Source organism: Anomalospiza imberbis, chromosome 6 (assembly GCF_031753505.1).
Source record: "Anomalospiza imberbis isolate Cuckoo-Finch-1a 21T00152 chromosome 6, ASM3175350v1, whole genome shotgun sequence".
Classification (NCBI taxonomy): domain Eukaryota; kingdom Metazoa; phylum Chordata; class Aves; order Passeriformes; family Viduidae; genus Anomalospiza; species Anomalospiza imberbis.
In genome coordinates this window covers 3,807,257-3,826,793 of record NC_089686.1, presented here as the reverse complement: position 1 = coordinate 3,826,793, position 19,537 = coordinate 3,807,257, and the positions used below count along the sequence as shown (strand labels likewise).

The following is a 19,537-nucleotide window of genomic DNA, read 5'->3' as shown; positions in this document are numbered from 1 at the left end:
GGCCACAGCTGGAGAGCAGGGGTAGCTCCTGCTGTGAGGAAACCACATTTTCCAGTTTTTTTCTCCCTCTTCTGAGCTATTTCACAGCTCTCAGCAGGACTTAGCATGATCCAGATCACTGGAACCATGTAAGGAAGAGGCTTCTTTACCTCCTGCCTGGTGAAGGCCAAGTATTAACTAAAAAACAGCACAGAGGGGAGTGTGAGCAGCTGAGGGTGAGCAGTTTGATCTGTTTCACCTCTGCAATTAACCCCCAATTAATGACTGACCCCTGTTTTATCACCTTCCCTGAGATAATCACATCCTCAAGTGCTCTAAAAAACCAAACCACCCCTCCCCTTGCCCATTGCAGAATCCCACAGGACTGAGAGGTTCCTCCAAGATACAGAGGAGGGGCCACCTGATCTCCCCATGCCTCCAGGAGAATCCCTGTCCCATTAAAGACCCTCCCCACAATTGTTCCCAACAAAGCACAAGGTAAGAGAGCATCCAAACCCTCTCCCAGAACTCCTTTCACCCCAGACTCCCACCCAGGGGGTGGATCTGGGGCAGATGGCCACACTCTGCTCACCACTGGCCTTGCCACATCCAGTGTTTCCAGCTGTTCCTTCCCCTGGCACTCCCTGATCTTCCCCAAAGACAACACATGGCACAGAACCACAATTTACATGGCACTTGGATGGGGATTTTCTTGTCTTTAGAACAAAAACTTGCTCCCCAGTTTGTCTCTTCTCAAGCTGGTGCCTCCTCCTCTGCCCAAAAACAAGGACAGTGGGTGCAGCCTGATGCTCAGTTCGGGGAGGGGAGAGGTGGAAACCTCACCTGAATCATCCAAACTCACTTGAAAGAAGAGAGCAGGAACACCTTGAATAATAGCATCCCTTTATTTGCTGACACCATTACAAAAACTGATTACATTAGCAACCAAAAAAAAAAAAAAAAAAGGAGTGTTTACTTGAGGTTGAAGTCAGAGGCAGCTAATCCCAAAAATGTAATTAAGTAAAACAGTGTACAACATCAGTATTAAAATGTCATTTCCCATTGGTGACTTTACCACGCTGGAGTTTTCTGAACAAGTTTTATTGAGCAAAATAAGATAAAAGATTATGTGTTTACTGTCTCTCCAGGAATGTAAAGGTCTAATTATTCAAACAGGTTTGTTTTTATTATAAAACTAAACTCTGGAGGTGTCTACAGAGTTGGGGTTTTTTCTTTAAATCAGTAGTCTAACAAGGATTAGAAAAGACAAAACTCTGTTCAGTGTTTCTGACGAAGTAGAAAGGGTGAAAACATAAATAAGGCTTTAATTTGGCAAAATATAATACAATGCCTTCTGCTATCCTCAAATGAACGATTCCCCCGTGATTCACTCTGCAAGAGAAACACAAATCACCAGGTCAGAGGAGCAGCCTCCCAAGGAGGGTTATAACAATTCCACCATTCCAGCACCTTGCCTGCATTTCCTTGGTGTCAGGCACCAGGAAGCCCAGGGGAACGAGCCTGGGTGGTGGAGGCTGAGCAGGAACAGCCTCCCAGAGCAGAGGCCAAGGTGCAGCGGCACCTCCCTCCCACCTGGACACCCAGGTACCCTCTGCCAGCTCTCCTACAAAGGCAGGAGCATAAAAAGCACCTGAATCAGGAATGCAACAAGTCCCATCCTCAGCAGATGAAAGGGAGCTCTGACACTCCTTGTTCAGCGCTGCCTCCCAAGACAAACAGTTCCCAGTTCAGACCCAAATCTGCATCAGCTTCCTTAAAAGATTCAGTGTCTTGAGCTTATCCAACCTTCAGCTAACTGGGTCATTTAACTTGATCAGCACAAAGGTCCAGGTTTCCAAGCTGGCCGAGTATTAAAATGAAAGCCTTGTCCACGTGTCTGTAACTGGATGAAGAGCTCATGGCTGGTGTTCAGACACTCCCAGCCAGCCACTGCTGTGGGTTATTTTATATCCTCCATCCCAAAGCAATCAGAGCACAGGAGTGCAGACAGTTGGCTGGTGGAGCAAACAAAGAGGAAAAAAAGCTCTGGGAGAACAAAACTTGGGGCAACCTGCTGTAGGAAGTAGCAGGGAGTGGGAGGGAGGGTGGAATTACATGTCTACAGAGGGACATGGGGACTGCAGATTAGTCTCAGCTAATTGACATGTGCATCCAGAGAGGAACAAATCCAGTGCCTGCCAGGAGCTTTCTATGGTTTGCATGGGGAATTTGGATGAGTATTAGGAAAAGATTCTTCACTGAAAGTGTTAGCAGGGTCAGGCATTAGAACGGGGCAGTGATGGACTCTCCATCCCTGGATGTGGCACTTGGGGACATGGTCAGTGGCAGAGCTGGGGGAAAGGCTGGACTCACAGTCTCAGAAGGCTTTTCCAACCTTAATAATTCACTGATTCTAAAAAGTCTCATATTCTGACATGAGAGTTGTTAATTTGAGCAAGGTCCCACCATAACACACCAGTGGCCTTCCCAACAGCTGAACTGGGGGGCCACTGTCCACACCCACCTGGCTGTAGTGTCCTCATCCCTTTGACAGCATTTGGCTTATTGACACGAGCAGCTTCTTGAGGTGACCCACGTCCTGGGTAAGATTCACCGCCACATTTCGCCTTTTATCACTCAGTTCCTGGAAGAAGGGAAAAAGAAAGGAAACCATTAAAAACTCATTTACAATCTAATTACCAAGAAAGCCTAGAATTAGATGCTCTGTACAAAATTACAACTCATGGTGCAGATGGGAACAATTCTTGTCAGTCAGAGGGTTATGGCCACGTTTAAGGAGAACATGGTTCAAAGTCAAGGAGCCCTTTCCTGTTCCAGGGAATCACCTGCACATCCAGCTCCTACCCTACCTGCCTGGGACTCCAGCACTCCCTGCTTCCAGGAATTGTGCTGGTACCCACACAGCTGATCCAGCCTCAAAGGTTATTTCCCCATGGCTGAACCCCCCACAGACGAGGTTTATAACACAGGTCAGGGTGCACACGTGATGCCTCAGGTTTTGGCTTTTCTATTTTTCCCATTCTGTGCTGCTTTAGTGTGTGGGTCTCAGCTTCACATTAGGGGATGCTGAGCTCTCTGCACAGAGCAGGGAGACAAAACAATTCCTTCTCCAGCTGGGCACCAAGGACAAATGATCCAAATCTCAGGCCCAGGAGCAGAAACAACGTGGGCTGGAGAGAGAAAAACAAGCAGGATGGGACTGCATGGGCTAAAGCTGGAATGGGACAATGAACTCCAATCTGCAAATGGACCAAACCTTATGAAAGTGAGAGACCCCATGAGCGCTCGTGCATTTTGGGACCATTTTGGTTCCTCTTGGGTGCAGCCCTGGCTGGGCTCTTGTGCTGCCCAAGGTGGATCCATTGAAGCCTTTAATAAATCCCTGCTTTATCCTTTAACTCTGTCGAGCCTCTGCTGTAGGCCAGCCTGCACAAGGCTTCACAGGCACAACTCCTGACCCCACAACTGGGACAGCAGAACTCCTGCACCACCAAGGACTGGGTGTGACTGAGGAGCTGTGGGGTGGTGTCCTCAGCAGTACCCCACACCCCAGCCCAAGGCAGCTCCAGCTGGGAAACAGCATTTGGAACAGCTGCCTGGAGATCCACACCCTTCCCCACCCCCAGCCATCCCAGGGATCCACCCTCTGCTCCAGACCCCTGGGAAATTCCCACTTGCCAGCAATATCTGGACTTAAATGAGGGCTTCACATAACAGTCCAAGCAACAGAAAGCACAGAGAAAGGGAAAAATGAAAGCTACCACGAGCTAGAAAGTTTCCTGTGCTGAAATGAAAATGCTGAACTTGTGTTTTGAAACAAAAAAAAAAGCCTTTTTTTTTCTAAGATTTCCAGAGTTTCTTAATCAGGAAGTGTCACTTCAGCTGAAGATGGACTCTCCCTCTCCTGCCTCCCTGCCTGTCATCCTTCCTGGGCTAACAGTGCTGTGTAATCCTTGTTTTATTTTATATTTATTGATTAATTAATCCTTGGTTTATGATATTTATTGATTAACTCCTCCAGAGACGCACAGAGCACTCCACATCTAACACACACACACCTTACTGCTCCTTATTCAGCTCAGAACACAGACATGCAGATCACCTGCAGGAGAGCTTTTCCTTGAAATTTAACAGCTAAAAATAAGCAACTCTGCCATGGTGTCAGCAATGCAGAAGTTCCCAGCTCTCCACAGGAGCACAGAGGTGTTTGCAGGCTCTCAGCATCCGTCAGCCCCGCTCTGGTGTTACCCACAGAATGAGACTGATGCATAATGTGGGTGCAAATCTCTCCCCAGAGCTCCAAGGAAATTAGAGGGAGCTCAGAGAGGGCCATTTCCCTGCTCCCATTTGGCTGGAAATGCAAAATGAGCAGTAAATCAAACTCAAGCACCTGCACCATTACAGAAACGACTCCGGGCTCAGACAAGAGCACAAAACAATCTGCAGCAAAGCTCTTACTCCTGTGCAACTGGTAAACATTCTTCTACTGTAAAAAAATCATTGGGATCTGTATTAGTGTAGCCTTAACCTGTTTTACCCTTATTAAAGCAGAAAATCAGGTCTGTCAAGGCTGAGAATTGGCTTAGCAGTCCCATGCAGACTGATGGAAGCGGAAAGGCAAAGGCAATTAGCAGCCAGTAGATGAATTAATCCAGCACTGACCAGCAGTGAGGCTGCCTGGGCAGCAGCACAGAAGCAGCAGGAGCAAGGAAGGAGCCCTCCAGTGCATCCCCAGCCCCCTCTGGGAACAGCTCCTCCCTCCCTGCCTCATTTACTGCATCTCCCTTCTGTTCTGTGACCTCACTAATGTCAGGCAGTGCTCACTCATGAATTATAGACACATCCCCAATGCTCCTGGGGCCAATCCTGACTAGATCCCAGTGGATTTGGGCTCAGCACAGCCCTCCTGCAGCTCCTGCTAACCCAGGAGTGCACAGCTGCCTCACACTGCTGAGCCTCAGCCCTGTGCGCTCCATGACTCGGGGGAAGGAGGGGAAATTGAGGTCAGACAGAACAAATCCTTCCCTGTGAGGGTGGGCAGGCCCTGGCACGGGGTGCCCAGAGCAGCTGTGGCTGCCCCTGGATCCCTGCAAGTGTTCAGTGTTCCAGGCCAGGCTGGACGGGGCTTGGAGCAGCCTGGGACAGTGGAAGGTGTCCCTGCCATGGCAGGGGGTGGGACTGGATGGTCCTAAAGGCCCCTTCCAACCCAATTCATTCTGGGATTCTGTGACTCCACTTCTTTGGGAGATGAGGATGAAGAGAGGACGAGGAGGGTAGTGGGGAAGCCCCTGTGATTTCAGACCCAGCAGCTACGAGAGGAGCTGAAGTGCCTGGACAGATTCCCCCTGGCTGTTTCACACATATGGCATTCCCAGTTTCCAGTGATGGACTGCTCTGCACTGAGATTTGGGGGGGAAAGCACATTAGATTGCACATAAGCCTCAAAATAAGCTCAGTGCCTAAGCAAGCTGCTGAATATAAATGACTTCCTTAAAGCACACTAAAAGCCCCCTTTAGTCATCAGCTGGTCCCACAAGTGACAAAGCAGCTGATTAGAAACCCCAAATGGTCTATTTTTAAATAGAAAGAAAAAGAGTCTAAAGAAAACACTCTGAGTGTGTTTGAGGGTTTATCATTTCTCAATTTTGTGGGTTGGTTCCAGCAACCAGAAGGAACAAATATGTTCATTTCTGAGCATGTGTTTTCAGGTCCTCAGTAAAAAAAAAAAAAAAAAAAAAAAGAGGCACTGTTGCTAGGTGGAAGTGGCTGGAAGACGTTCTTTTTTGATCTCAGAGCTATTTTCAGCTGGGTTTTTAGGCTTCTGGGGAGACAGTTTCCTTTTCTCCCCTCAAAAAGAGGGTAAAAAAAAGGCAGCAGAAAAGGCTTGGAGAAAAGATAATGTTCTAATTCCAGCCTCTGCCACTGGCTACCTGTCAAGAGTGCTGCTTAGACAATTAATGTATTTTTACTAATGAAGGCTTAATTGCAGGTTTATTAGGACTGTTTTTCCACATTCCTCTTTAGAATAAAGCCATGGATATTCTGGCAGAAACCTGGGCTCCACGATGTGCAGCAAGAGCAGAGCAATGCGAGAGCCAGCGGGGTTCTGTGAGTTAAGGCAATTAAACCAAACAAGCACATTTGGGCCACCACAGGGCACAGCTAATGACAGGAGGGCTGCCCAGAGCCACCAGCCAGGATGCCATGGCTGATGGCACTGCTGTCCCCACGCACCACGTGGATAAGCCATGAAGGCACAGCAGAGGGAGCTGGGCGTTGGCTCGAGGGGGGCTTTTCTCCAGCCTGCTGCAGACAGGGACACAGCACCTGGCTGGCACTGATGCCTGAGGTTTTGAGCTTTTCTATTTTTCACATTCTGTGCTGCTTTAGTGGGTGGGTCTGGGCTCCATATCAGGGGATGGTGAGCTCTCTGCACAGAGCAGGGAGACAAAACAATTCCTTCTCCAGCTGGGCACCAAGGACAAATGAGCCAGATCTCAGGCCCAGGAGCACAAACAACATGGGCTGGAGAGAGAAAAACAAGCAGGATGGGACTGCATGGGCTAAAGCTGGAATGGGACAATGAACTGCAATGTGCAAATGGAGCAGAACTTACAAAAGTGTGAGACCCCATGACTGGTCATCCCTTTTGTGACCATTTTGGTTCATCTTGGGTGCAGCCCTGGCTGGGCTCTTGTGCTGCCCAAGGTGGATCCATTGAGGCCTTTAATAAATCCCTGCTTTATTCTTTAGCTCTGTCTAGCCTCTGCTCTAGGTCAGCCTGCACAAGGCATCAGCACCAGAAGCCCCTGGCTTCCCCTGGGAACACGGGGAGGGCTCAGCAGCTCTCCCATCCTCCAGGACTCAGCTCCCAGGGTTGGCACATCAGCAGTCTCACGGGCCCAGCTGCATCTCTGGCTCAGCCATGGCGAGCCCAGCACAGGGGTCCATCAGCATCCATGAGTGATGGGCCTGGAAAAGCCATTTCATTCCTGCTAATGACTACAAAGGCTTTCCTGCAGCTCCCCTCAGAGGACCCCGAGTTTCCTCTCACAGCTGATGAAGCCACTTAGGTTCAGCATAAAAAAGGAGTTGATATAAATTATTTGTGCTATCAGCAAGTGCTCCTCTCCCCCTCAAACGACAGCGGGTCCTTCCACTCTGTCCCTCAGAAGCAAATGGGCTCCATTGACACCTCTGAGCTGGGAGAGAATCTCCTTCAGCCCTCCCAGCTGCCCTCTGGGAAGTTATCCCAGGGCTGGTGTGAAAGCTCTTTTTGCCAGAGATGGAAAAAGCCAGTGACAAAGCCCCAGCCCAGCCCCCTGTGCAGGTGGTGTCTTTAGGGCAACACTCTGAGGACCAGCTCCACACACAGCCGTGCTGACAGAAACCCACAGGCTCAGGGGAGCCACCTGCCCACCCAATTCCAGACCCTAAAGCTGGAATGCCATTGCTGGAGGATACAGGAACACCAGCAGTCTGCAGAGTCACCCACCCACAGCACTCAGGGCTGCTCCCTACTGAAGCTCATCTTAGCAACATTTTGCTGCTGGGCCACATCAAGGTCAACACAAATTCCCAGGAGCCAGGACCAGCTGAAATCAAGTTCTGGCTCTTGGCCACAGCTGCAGAGGAGCAGAAGGAACCATGTTCTGGCAAGAGACTCCGTCTCAGTGTAACAGGTTGTGCAAGACTGCATTTCTTTGGCATTGCTGATGTCAGAAGGGCAAACCCAACAGTGTTTTCAGCCCACTTAGTCATCAGCAGAGTTATGTTTGGCTTCCTTTTTCCCTTCTTGAAGGGACAAGTCTGGGGATCTCCCCACTTTTGCCCAAACCAAACCATCAAAAGCCCAGAATCCCTCCCCTCCCTCCTTGTAAATCTGAGCCACAGGAAGAAGGTCACGATCCAGACAGCAGCAAAATTCCCAGTCAATCCTTGACACCCTGGCAAGCTGGAATACTCATAAAGCCCCAATCACCCAAACATCCTGTTCCTCTGCTGGACCTCACTTCCCAAAGTTGCCACTTTGAGATTTGTGTGGCCCCTGAGCACGAGCTCCAGGAATCACTCACCGAGTCTGTGCAAACATCGCTGTTTTCAATAACATTGGCATCCCCAAAAGCCTTCCCAATTTCTCTCTCGAGAGCTGCCAAAGACTCCTGGGCCTGTAAGGGAAAGACAGGGTTAAAAAGACATATAAAACAAAAAAGAAAGGAAGAAACAAGGAAGGCACAACAATTAGCACAGCCCCATCTCCCTGAGAGCACCAGAGACACAGGAAATCACTGTTGAGGAGGAAATCTGTTTTATGCCAGAAACGCTCCAGGGATCAATCCTTTTGCCATGACTGACATGTCTCCTCACAATCAGCATGTTGCATGTCAGCCTGTCTGTATCTGAGAGCAATCCTACAGGGAAGCTTTAATAGTCTCACATCGAGTTACTAGGTAAAAATCATGCAGTAAATTTCACAAGAGCAGGAGTGCAGGTCTCCAAAATCCTAACCCCAGCTCTGTATTTATGTGGAATACACCATGAACCATGGACATCAGCACAGCTGGCTTTGTATGTCAACACCCAACATAACTGTCCAGAGCAAGATGTTTTAAATTCTTTATTACAGTAGTTTTCCTTTAGCTTCTCTCCTCCTTTAGTGCTTTTGGGATCATCTATCCCTGCCCAGGACAAGATATGCTCCCCCAGCAGCATTTCCCACTCCAATCCTGGAAGAACTCAGCCCAGTTTGATACTGTGCTGGAGGAACAAGGTGCTGCAGAGTCTGGAGCCAGAGTCCAGCCACTCCACAGGCTATTCCTGTCTCCATTTACCAATTCCCCCATCGTTTCTGGAGTGACAGACAGCACGGAGACCTCTCATGCTTCAACATCTTCCACTCCAACCCATCTTGTAAGAGCAGTCATTGAGGAAATGCACAGGAAACCCACCTGTTTGTCCCATCACACTTGCATAGATCTAACTTTTAGGATTTGTAGTCTCGTGGTTTATAGGGGATATGTCACCACATGCAAAAGGGAAGATGCTTTGTAAACCAGCTTGCAACCCTCTGCCACTTGAGACTGGATTTAAAAGCCTCAGGCTGTAGTGTGGGTGGAGGGCTGTGGGATGGGCTTTTTGTTTGGCTGGAGTTTCTTTTAAATAAAGAATTATTTGTCAGTCCTAATTCACCACTTGTGTCTATTGGCATAAAATTATCATGAACAGAGGAGTCTTTCAAGAAAGATGATTAAACAGAGCTTTTAGCTGCAGTTTTATCATTCCATTTTATTTTAGCTGCAGTTTCATGCATTTCTGACATGTAGGTAGAGCTCTTACAGTTCCAGCCAGTGGAGCAAGACTCCCCACCAGCTCTAATCAAGTTCCTTCAAATCATCATTTCCAGCACTGCAAAACTACAGACACTGAGGGGTTTTGCTAACATTTATATGTGCAACTGCTAAGAATCCCTGCTTACCTTGGGCAAGTCACCAGCTACTTTTTCTCTCTCGTTTTGATCAACTTTGAGTTTTGATAGTGTTTCATTTAGCTGTGTTTTCAGCTGCAAAACAGTAACCAAGCAAATCAGTTTCACTCACACACACAGATCTCCTCTGTCTGTCCCAGGGATTAACCCAGTGCACATGGACTGCAAAAGGAGTAAGATTTACTAGCAATTACTGCACACAGTGGATTAGTGGACATGTATGATGAGGTTTACCAGGACAGTCAAGGAAGAGAGACTCCATCTGTAAAGATAAAGGTAAAGAATGGAAACTACAGAAGACCAAAACGAGGTTGGCATTGGCTTCCTTAGGAGTGGTTTCAACTTTGCAACTCCATTCCAGGAGAAGCATCAGCCTCTCCAGCATCCTTATCAAGGGATTCAGCCCAGACTCCAACTTAATTCATGGCAAATATGCAAAAATGAAGATTGTCATCTTGCTAGAGCAGGCTAAACAGTCTCTCTACTGCTGAACAAACTAAAAAGCTCTACTTATCTTCTTAATAAAGCACCACTTACTACAACTACGTTGACTTAACCAGTCTGTTAATGGCACATCAAGACATGAATCACTGACAGGGGGATATTAACTTGTCAATTGTGTTTAGATTCAATCCAAAATAGTTTCACTATTTCAGTCAAGAGGGATGAATACTTCGTAGTGGCTGCAGTCAGTACTTAAACTGCAGCCTTTCCAAAGGATACACGGTTTTTTAAAGGATATTTTGATTGCTCTTCAACACAGCACACAGAACCAGCCAGAGCACTTGAGGCTTGAGCCTCAAACAGAAGTGCTAACAAGGAGCTCGAGTGCCAATTTTGTTGGATTTGTGCCTCTGAAGTGTGCTGTGCTAATGTTCACTATTCCTGCTGTCAATCTTCCTGGAAGCCAGCAGGAGATTAAAGGAGGGAACAATGGGCTACTCAGAGCCCTGAATTTTTTACTGACTCCAAACCTACACATTTTGTTTGTCTCACCCTTGGAAGGCTTCCCCCTTTGGAGCACCTGGGCTGGTGAATGCTGGGCTTACACATTTTGGGGAAGCTCCTCTGCAGTTTCAGATTCTCCTTGAAATGCCACCATTTCTATTCCTCAGCCTCCTCCTGCAGAAGCCACTCACACACACTCAGGAGAGCATTCCTGAGCCAGCTGCATGGAGGTGGCTGTTTAACACATCCTCACACTCCCACCAGCACAGCACCATCACATTGCACTCAAGCTGCCCTAGCAGGGAGCTCAGCTTTTTAAGCTTTTGTTGTGCACAGACATAATAAATTATTGCCTCAAAGAGGTTGGTGTTTACTGATTAACTTCAAGATATGCATTCAATTCCCATTTCCTTGCTTTCAGAATGAGAGGCTTTGCTTGCTGAGGCTAGTGTACTATTAAGCACATTGCTGCTGTGGTGGTGGTGCTTTTTCTAAATCAACTATTTCAGCCCAGTTACATCAGTGGCAGTAGCCTGGCTGTCCCATCATCCTACAGACATGGTGACAGGGACAACCCTCCCTAATGCTGGCTCAAAAGCAGGAAAGCACTGGCCAAACACAAGCAGAGGAAGGCTCTGACTGCTCCTGCAGCCTTAAAAAACAGGTTACTGAAACAAGTGAGAAGGGAAAGGGCTCAAAATGGAAAACCATGCATCCTTAGGTCTATCCTGCTAATCCAAGTCCTTCTTGAGAAAGCTGCTATTAGGAGCATTATTGGCTGGAAGCATTTCTAGCCAAACAGGCTGTAACACATGCAAGCAACAAGCCAGCACAGCCATTCAGGCACAGCAGGGTGTCAGCAGCTGAATGGCTGAATACTCTGAATTAATCCAGCTTTGGGTCTGGCCAATTTCTGTCCATGCAGAGCAGGATGGAAAAGGCTCTGCACAGTCAGAGCACAGATACCACTGCTGCATCCTCAAAAGCTTTGGGGAAAATAAAAAACCAAACCCACCAGAGGAGAATAATCCTCCAGTTAAACTGATGAGAGCACCACTTTTGTTGCTCCAAGGACGTTAGAGTTGCTGCTGCATATGCCTACACTGCAAATCTTCTCAAGAAGTTTAAGGAATGAAAGTCTTACAGACTTGGGGAAAAAGTCTTAAGAACCAGACATGCTATTGTTAGGAGCAGAGAAAAGAGACAAATTGTAAAAGTCAGACTACATAAATGATTTCAATGGACAAAAATATCAAGCTGAAGAGGTTAGCAGAACAGACAGGATTTGAAATAAGTCTCCGCTTCAGGCGTATGCTGGGAGCCTCGTTTGTGCCCAACAAGCTTCTTACCAAATTTAACTCTTCATTCTGTCTTACTGCTTCAGAATATGAATCATCAAGTTTTTTCTGCAATTCAGTCAAGAGATCTTTGAGCTGAAATGAAGTTTAGAGTTTTAGGATTTGTCTCCTTAGTATGCCCGTTCTCTTCTGCTCTGTTATTAGTGTGCTGCTCTACCCTAAGGTCACAAGCATACAAACTCCTCAGCCACAGGGGCTAAGCACTAGGTTAGTTTGCCAGCCAAATGGTAACCAAAAGAAAAAAAAAAAAAAGTACAGCTTGGACAATTATGTTTACCTCTCTGACTTCTGAAACATAAGTAGATCGTTCTATTTCTGCCTTTTCTAGTTCACTTTCCAAATGTTCTCTCTCTTTTTTAAGCTAGAAACAGAAAAACAGAGTTAAAACAGATGTTTTCAGTGCTTTCTTGCAGTATCATTTGCTTGATTTATAATTGGCTGTAAATTTCTATCAAAAATTCCATGATGTTTAGAGAGCACTTCAAGCCCAGTGATTGCACAGTGCAGATTTAAACATCAAAAATAAGATACAAAGAGAAAGACTCAAGCCCATGGTAGTCAACAAGCAGTGAACTGCTCAGTCTCCCAAGAAAGAGCCCCAGTGGGTGAGTACAGAAGTAAAAAGCAGAACAACTTTCCAGCTCCTCTGGCTTTTAAAAACACTGCTCCAAAGGCTCAGGTTAAACTGCAGCACAAGTTCCAGTTCCTTCTGTTCCTTCTGTGATTCTCTCCTGCCAGTGGCAGGAGAGAAGTTCAAATTTACAGCACAAGCCTAAATTGTGTTTCAACAACATAAAGCTTCAAAGACAAGAAGAAAAAAACACCTGCACGTACAGTTTCAACTTCTTTGTTTTCTTCCTTTAACCTCTCCACCTCGTGCTGCAAAGAAGTGACCACGGAACGTATCTGCAGTTTGGGGAAAAATAAAGATATTTGGTTGGGCTGGTCTGAGACAAACTCTGCATTAATACACAAGATTGTAGAAATGATCTAAGAATATTAAGGATGAAATCAGACTGGTTGAATAAAATAAGATGCTCACTCAAATAATTCAATTTACTGAGTCTACACCATTCCTACCTATTCCCAGCCCAAGTTCTTTGACATACTGAGAGCCCACGTGCCTGAAAGATTTGGAATATAAGCACTAATCCAGCTGTCCATTAGCCATGGTGAGGAAAATATCCTTCCCAGACTGGGAATACTCACCATCCACATACCCAAACCCAGCGTTTTTAGCCTTATTTGGGGCTGTGTAAGTGCAGCAGATGGCAGCACATCTATAGCTCCAGATCTGACAGCCTTTATAAGCCCCTCAAACAAAATGTTTATAAATCATCTGTTTGCTGCCAGGCTCACACAGTGGCACTCAAATTTACTAAGCAGAGATACTTTAGAAATTACTTTTTTAAAAAAGCTGTTTGACCTACTTTAATTCTAGATTAGAAAATAAACATAAAAGCTTTTTTTCTTCCCACTTTTGCTATCAACAGAGCCTTCCTAAAAGGAAAGCTTTGCAGGCAATTTCAAGTGTAATTAGTTGACCATAATGGATTGAGCAGCACTTTAACAGCTTTCAGAAAACTGTTATGATTCTATGATACTTCAATTTTAGCAAAAGAGTCCATATCCGCTCACAAATATACTCAGAAAAAAACCTATGTGCTTGATAAAAACAGAGTCCAAGTTACCAGGATCAGAAAAATATGTATTTCTGGGCACATTAATGAGACACTTGTACAGTCAATCTTTGGCTTCCTATCCCATCAGCATTAATATTATTATTTATTATTATTTATTATTTGGAATAATACCCTGCAGCATCTGGAAAGGACTCCCCATCCCTGGAATTGTCCAAGGCCAGGCTGGACAGGGCTTGGAGCAGCCTGGGATAGTGGAAGGTGTCCCTGCCCATGGCAGGGGATGGAACTGGATGAGCTTTAAGGTCCTTCCAACCCAAACCATTCTGGGATTCTGTGACTGTGACACAGATTTATCACAATGGTCAAAGACTTTATACCTGCTGGTTTTTTTTTTCTTGCTTCTGTAAAAATGGCAACAGAAAAGTGACATAAATCTAAAGGTATCAACAAATCCTCCATTCTTCAGTCTCTTTAGTGGAAATACATTCCTTCAAAAATGAAAATCCAGCCTTAAATGAAGCTAAGTATCAGAGCACCAGAACACCATTGATATGAGAAAACCATTCCTATTATACTTGTTGCAGGCTTCACCTTTTTCATCCCCTGGTCATGCCTACATCAAACCAGGCAGCCAGGGCTGCTCCACACCTGCCTTCACAGAGCTCAGACACCCTCTGTGACTTCAAGCAGAACCTGCCTGGCTGCTGAGGAAAAAAACAAAAAAAAACCCAACTTCAGAAATACCTGTTTAAGTTCCTTCTGTGATTCTTCAACTTTTATCTTCCATTTGCTTTCTTCCTCTTCCACACTCCTCTGTAGCCTTTGTAAAATCCCCTCCTAAGAAGAGAGAGGGATTTGAAAGCTCAGAGCAGAAGAAAGGCAGCTGGAACATCACAGAGGTGACCAGGCATCCCACTTACTGTCTCTGCCAGAACAGATTTGTATTTCTCACACTCCAGCTGCAGCAGGATGTGCATTTCCTCAGCCTCCTTCAACTTCTGCTCCATAGCCTGGCAAAGAAGGAAAGGGACCACAAGAGTCACATCTCAGTGGATGGATTTCAGTTCTATTCATCTTATTTCAGCAAGCAAACTCCTGCAACAAGCAACTATTCATCACTCCTGGGCAGTTCTGTCTTTCCACAGCAAGTGCAGTGTTCAGCTACAACTCTCAGTACTCAGTCACAAACTTGGAGTTACTGTAAAAAAACCCATTACTTAAAAAAAAGAGAATGGGGATTTTCAAATTCATCAACTCACAATTCCACAAGGTACTTATCAAAGATGCAAATACATTTCTGTGAGTATCTGAACAGCAGGTTGCCCAGAGAAGCTGTGGCTGATTCATCTCTGGAAGTGTTCAAGGCCAGGCTGGATGAGGCTTGGGACAACCTGGTCTAGTGACTGGCAACCCTGGCCAAGGCAGGGGGCTGGAACTGGATGATCTTTAACCCTAACCATTCCAGAGTTAATATAAAACCATTTTCTTGTGAGTTCTCTGAGAACCTGAACTTCCCAACCCGCAGCACAATTTGAAAGATTGATACTGGACAAATCCATTATGCCACACACCAGCTGTCCATCTTTTGTGCCTACCTTGACATCTTCAGATCCTGAAGCCTCTTTTAGGTATTCTTTAGCCATCTTCTCAAACCCACATATCCACTCACTGTGGCTCTGTTGGGAAATCATTCAGTTAAGGCTGAGAATAACCTCAGGAGAGCTCTCCTCAGGACATTTGCCTCCCCACTGCTGAGGGAGCAGTGTCCCAGTGTCTCTCAGGCCCCTGGAGCTCACACACAGCCCCATGGTTGTTGTTGAGCCAGTGCCACACACAGCTGGCAGCAACCCAGGAGCACGAGGTGATGAGACACACACAGTTCAGGGGGGCCTGGATGAGCTGAAATGCAGCTGGGTGACAGAGGACTCCCTGCAAGTGTCAGGGCTCTGCATAAGCATTTGAAGATTCAAAGGAATCTTCCCCCAAATCCCTGAGCACTTCAAGCAGATGCTGTAAAACTCTAAGTGGGTTGTTTTATAACCTTACAGAAAGTCCTTTTATCGGGACACATACTTTAGCATATTTGGGAACAATTTTAAATATGAATATTCAAAACCTCGAGAGGTTATAAATGAAATGCACCCATGTTTCCAGACTCACGTGATGTTATTCACCCCATCTGAACCCCATGAACCCAGGGCATTTTCCCTGCAAACCACTGAAAGCCACCAAAAATATAAAACATAAATTGGAGATTGGTGCTTGGGAACAAAATAAAACCCCCTAAATTGTATTAATTGTCACTGAGGCACTGCAGCTCCTCTGGAAAGTTGGGAATATACAGATCCCCATCGTGCCAGGCAGTGAGCAGACACAGCAGGCATTATCCACCCCAGAAAATTTACGATCTTAGTGAAACACAAGATAACACAGGTAAATCAGATGTTGGGGCATAAAAACCACAAGATAATAACTTTTATTTTGCTCTTTTAACACTTCTTGAAGCAACCTATCTGCAACTTTGCTTCCCTGTGCAAGTACAGGCATCACCAGCGAGAGAGACACTCTCACCCCACTGCAAAAACCTTGGGACAGAGGGGCTGTGAGGAAACTCTCCAGGACTGCCCAGCACATCAGGAGCAGAGCTGCCTGACTGCCAGCAGGAGGTTAAGAAGAGCCACTTCTCTTACCACGTTGGAAGGAAGAGACACTTTGGGGAAGAGCTTCTGGAGGAGCTGGCGCGTCTCCACCTCGGCAGCTTCCAAATGCTGCTGCTTCTCCTAAAGCAAGAGGAGGGCACAGGTGACATTGGGCACCACACTCACCGACCCGGCAACAGCCTCTCCTCTGCCTACAGCAATTTACTTAACCCAGGAAGTCTTTTTCTAAGTGAGAAAGGCGCTATAGTCTCTAAAATTGCAGTAAATTACTTCAGAAATGGGCACCAAATTGCTTCAGAATTTGGCCTTTGCATTTGTTCTCGCTTAAGCTTTTATTTTCTGAAGTTCTCCTCCAATCTAGCCTGTTTGTACAGAAATTACACCATTGTTCACTTGTCCACAACACAAACTGCACTGTGCTGAGTAACTGCATCCACAGATCGCACCAGCCCTGCCACTCAAGTTAAGTGAGCTCAAAATCAAATACTTTGGTCAATCAACTATTTTTATTTTTTAATCTGTGCTTTTAAAATAATTTTAGGTGTGAAAAAAATCACTGTAAGATAACGTCATCCCTTCGAAAACAGAGAATTAAAATCAAAAGGAAACTTTGTGTTAATGCACATTTGAACCAGGCCAAGAAAGTAAGACTTTCAAACATTACTTTTAAACAATTAAGAGGAAGCCACTTACATCCTGTCTTCCCAACCCTGGATGCAATGGGACATAATTATTAGAGCTGTGTGACAACCTCCAGGTTTTTTTTGTTAATGCTTTGCAAATATAAACACCCAGAGCCAAAGGCACCACAGCTCTGTCCTTCCATGTATTTAACATTAAAAGCAGAGCAGCCACAGGACATGTGCTTGCTGTGCTTGTGGCAGATTAGGTTAGTTTAGCCATACAACACTCAGGCTCTCATTTAAACTTAAATGTAGCTGAAACACTGCACAGAAGGGCAGCTTTCAGGCAAAATCCTCCACGGATATTTGGGATTGTTTTTCCCTTTGGCATCAGTGCTACTGCCTGGCTGCTCTGAGCTCCTCTGCTGCAAGGGATCGGTGGCGTGACGTGAGCAGGCTGAGATTCAGAGACAGAAACAGACAGGAGACATTAGGTGGTGAGGCTGTGCTGTGTGTTAGTTGGCAGCAATTTAGGAGCCACCATGAAGGGGCAAAAGGCTGTTTGCTGAAGTCTTCCAGCTGCAAGAGAAAGCAGGCAAGCGTTAGCACACAGCGAGCGCAGGGACAGCTCCTGCCGGCGCAGAGCGGAGACGGCTCCAGAACAGACACACAACCCCAAACCAGAGCTCCTCTGCCCCTGGCTGCCTGACTGCTGTTCTCAGGCTTAGTTGGATGCTTTTTCTTTTTGAGTTCTGCACAGTGGCACTGAACACTGAATCAGGCCCACGGCAAACACAAGCTCCTTTCAGAGGAATTCACATCCCAGATAATTTTGAACATTGGTCCAATAGTCCCTGTTGAGCTTCGTGTGCCTTCAAGGGGGAAATTCACAGCTGTGGTCACACCATTTTTCTGAGAAGTTCCCAGATTTTTAAATAATAATAATTTAGTCCTGGTTCTTCCCAGGTCCAACAGACTCGTTCAAGCACAGCCAAAGCCCAGTAGAAGAAAGCAGGTTGCTCACCAGCACAGCTTTGCATCTGGAGCTCCCCACAAATCAAAAACAATTCACGACAGCTCTAACAATTAAGCAAACAGAAATCAAAAGTCAGCATGCCCACAAACTAACCATTAAAGAAAAACCAAACAACCTAAAGACAACAGGAAGAAGCAGAGGTGAAAGTATATGAATGATCACTCAGAAGAGATTATACTTAAACTGCAGTAAAAGTTAAATGTCTCCATTTCACTTAAAGAACCAGCTGCAGATCTGCTTCTAGCTTAACGCATCATTTCTAGCAGTCAACATTACAACCTTGGCAGTCTTGTTCACTTTGTCCTGCAGCAATTTTTCAGTTGATGCCAATGCTTCCATTGCTTCCCAGTTTTTCTCCCGAAGGTCCTAATCATTTTTAGAAAGAATGATTTCAGTTCAGCCAATATTCAAACTCTTTTCGCTTTTATTTCAGAGAAATATTTTGTATTACATCCCACCATTTGCATTTAAATGCTGGTTACTGCAAGGTGATTTTGCTGGGGAGTATGACATACACTAGCAAAAACAGGTGTGATGTTCAAAGAGTCTGATTGAAAAGTGGGGGGAAAAAATGCCAATTTCTGCCCAACCTGCCCCAGTGTCCAAAACTGATGCAAGTGTCACTGCAGAGCGTTATCACTACAGCGACCCCACACTTTGACTGCACTTGTAAGAAGAAAGAGGGAAGTTTTCAAAAGTAGTGAGGAACACAGACACCAGACCACAGATTACACAACAGAGTGTTAGGCATGTGGCAGTGCAGAACCCAGCATGGACCCAGGAGACATGGAGGTGTGCACATTTACCCCCCGATGCTGCAACCAGACCTCAGCCCAGACCCCGGCGCTGATTTTGGGAACACACAGCTCGGGGTTTGCAGCTCTCTCCACTGCACCCACAGAAAACTGGTCTGGTGCTCAGCAGCCCTCCTGGGAGGCTCTGGGATTTCAGCAGTGGTGAGCACATCCCAGATCCACGTGGGAAGGCCACGGTGCCACCCTCCTGTGTCTTTCTTGGCGAGGTCATCAAACGTGTACTCCACAAGATGTCAACACGACTCAGAGAGAGCCTGGGAGCTCTTCTAAGAGCAGCCTCACAGCTCTTCTCTAGGAAGGATGGTGGGGCCTTGCAGTGAGGAGATTACAGTGCTTGGGATTTAGATTTCATTTTTTCCAACCCTCAGAGCAAATCTCCTTTAGCAAAGGGCTATTTTGGAAAGGTTGCATTTTAAATTCATCAAAAGCCTAGCAACCATCTACACTAGTTTTACTTTGCCACTTCTATTAGCTCACAATCCTAAAGGCTGTTCACAGGATATAAACATAACATTGGACAAAACTGAGAAAAAGCTGGGACCTACAGGCCTGGTGTGCCTTTAGCAGCAGCCAGACTTCTGCCTGCAGCACAAAAGGTATTCAGACCTTGTGAATCTGCAGGAAACAAACCTTCTCTTCTACCTTTTCAGTTCATCTGTCTGCTGAGACTATTCAGCCTCTTTCTCTCTGCTTTATTTCAGCTCTTAAACAGCACTTCTTGCTCAAAAGTTCTCGATATTTTCCTTGTGCGTTTTCCTTAGATTGTCTGACTATTAAGAAATAAAGCTTATTGCCTGGTATTCACTGGATTTTACAGTGTATCAAGGAGAGATAGGTGAGATAAACACCCTGTATTTTAACTTTCTTCCATATAACTTCAAAGACACTCCCCTGCCCTGCACAGGTAATGCATTACAAGGAAGTAACTCCACAGCTCTGTGATGGAAGAGACAATCTTTAATTCCATCTA

At 46.0% G+C, this 19,537-nt stretch overlaps 1 protein-coding gene and 2 long non-coding RNA genes across 3 annotated transcripts in view; 2 read left to right on the top strand and 1 right to left on the bottom strand.

Annotated features, from left to right (window-relative positions):
- The window catches only part of LOC137476559 (uncharacterized), a 340,942-nt gene that overhangs the window by 267,726 nt on the left and 53,679 nt on the right, over positions 1-19,537 (top strand). The gene's annotated exons all lie outside the window — the stretch shown is intronic.
- The window catches only part of KTN1 (kinectin 1), a 76,989-nt gene continuing 59,916 nt past the window's right edge, over positions 2,465-19,537 (bottom strand). The window contains exons 33-43 of the mRNA XM_068194940.1: positions 18,032-18,118; positions 16,124-16,213; positions 15,029-15,109; positions 14,354-14,443; positions 14,178-14,270; positions 12,625-12,696; positions 12,068-12,151; positions 11,782-11,865; positions 9,476-9,559; positions 8,076-8,168; positions 2,465-2,623 (exon numbers count right to left, since the gene is read on the bottom strand). Of these exons, the coding sequence (XP_068051041.1) occupies positions 2,519-2,623; positions 8,076-8,168; positions 9,476-9,559; positions 11,782-11,865; positions 12,068-12,151; positions 12,625-12,696; positions 14,178-14,270; positions 14,354-14,443; positions 15,029-15,109; positions 16,124-16,213; positions 18,032-18,118 (963 nt within the window). The 3' untranslated portion in view covers positions 2,465-2,518. The remainder of the gene's footprint in view (positions 2,624-8,075; positions 8,169-9,475; positions 9,560-11,781; positions 11,866-12,067; positions 12,152-12,624; positions 12,697-14,177; positions 14,271-14,353; positions 14,444-15,028; positions 15,110-16,123; positions 16,214-18,031; positions 18,119-19,537) is intronic.
- On the top strand, positions 12,366-12,663 carry LOC137476573 (uncharacterized). The gene is made up of 2 exons (XR_011000433.1): positions 12,366-12,492; positions 12,538-12,663. It is a non-coding gene; the product is annotated as an uncharacterized lncRNA (long non-coding RNA).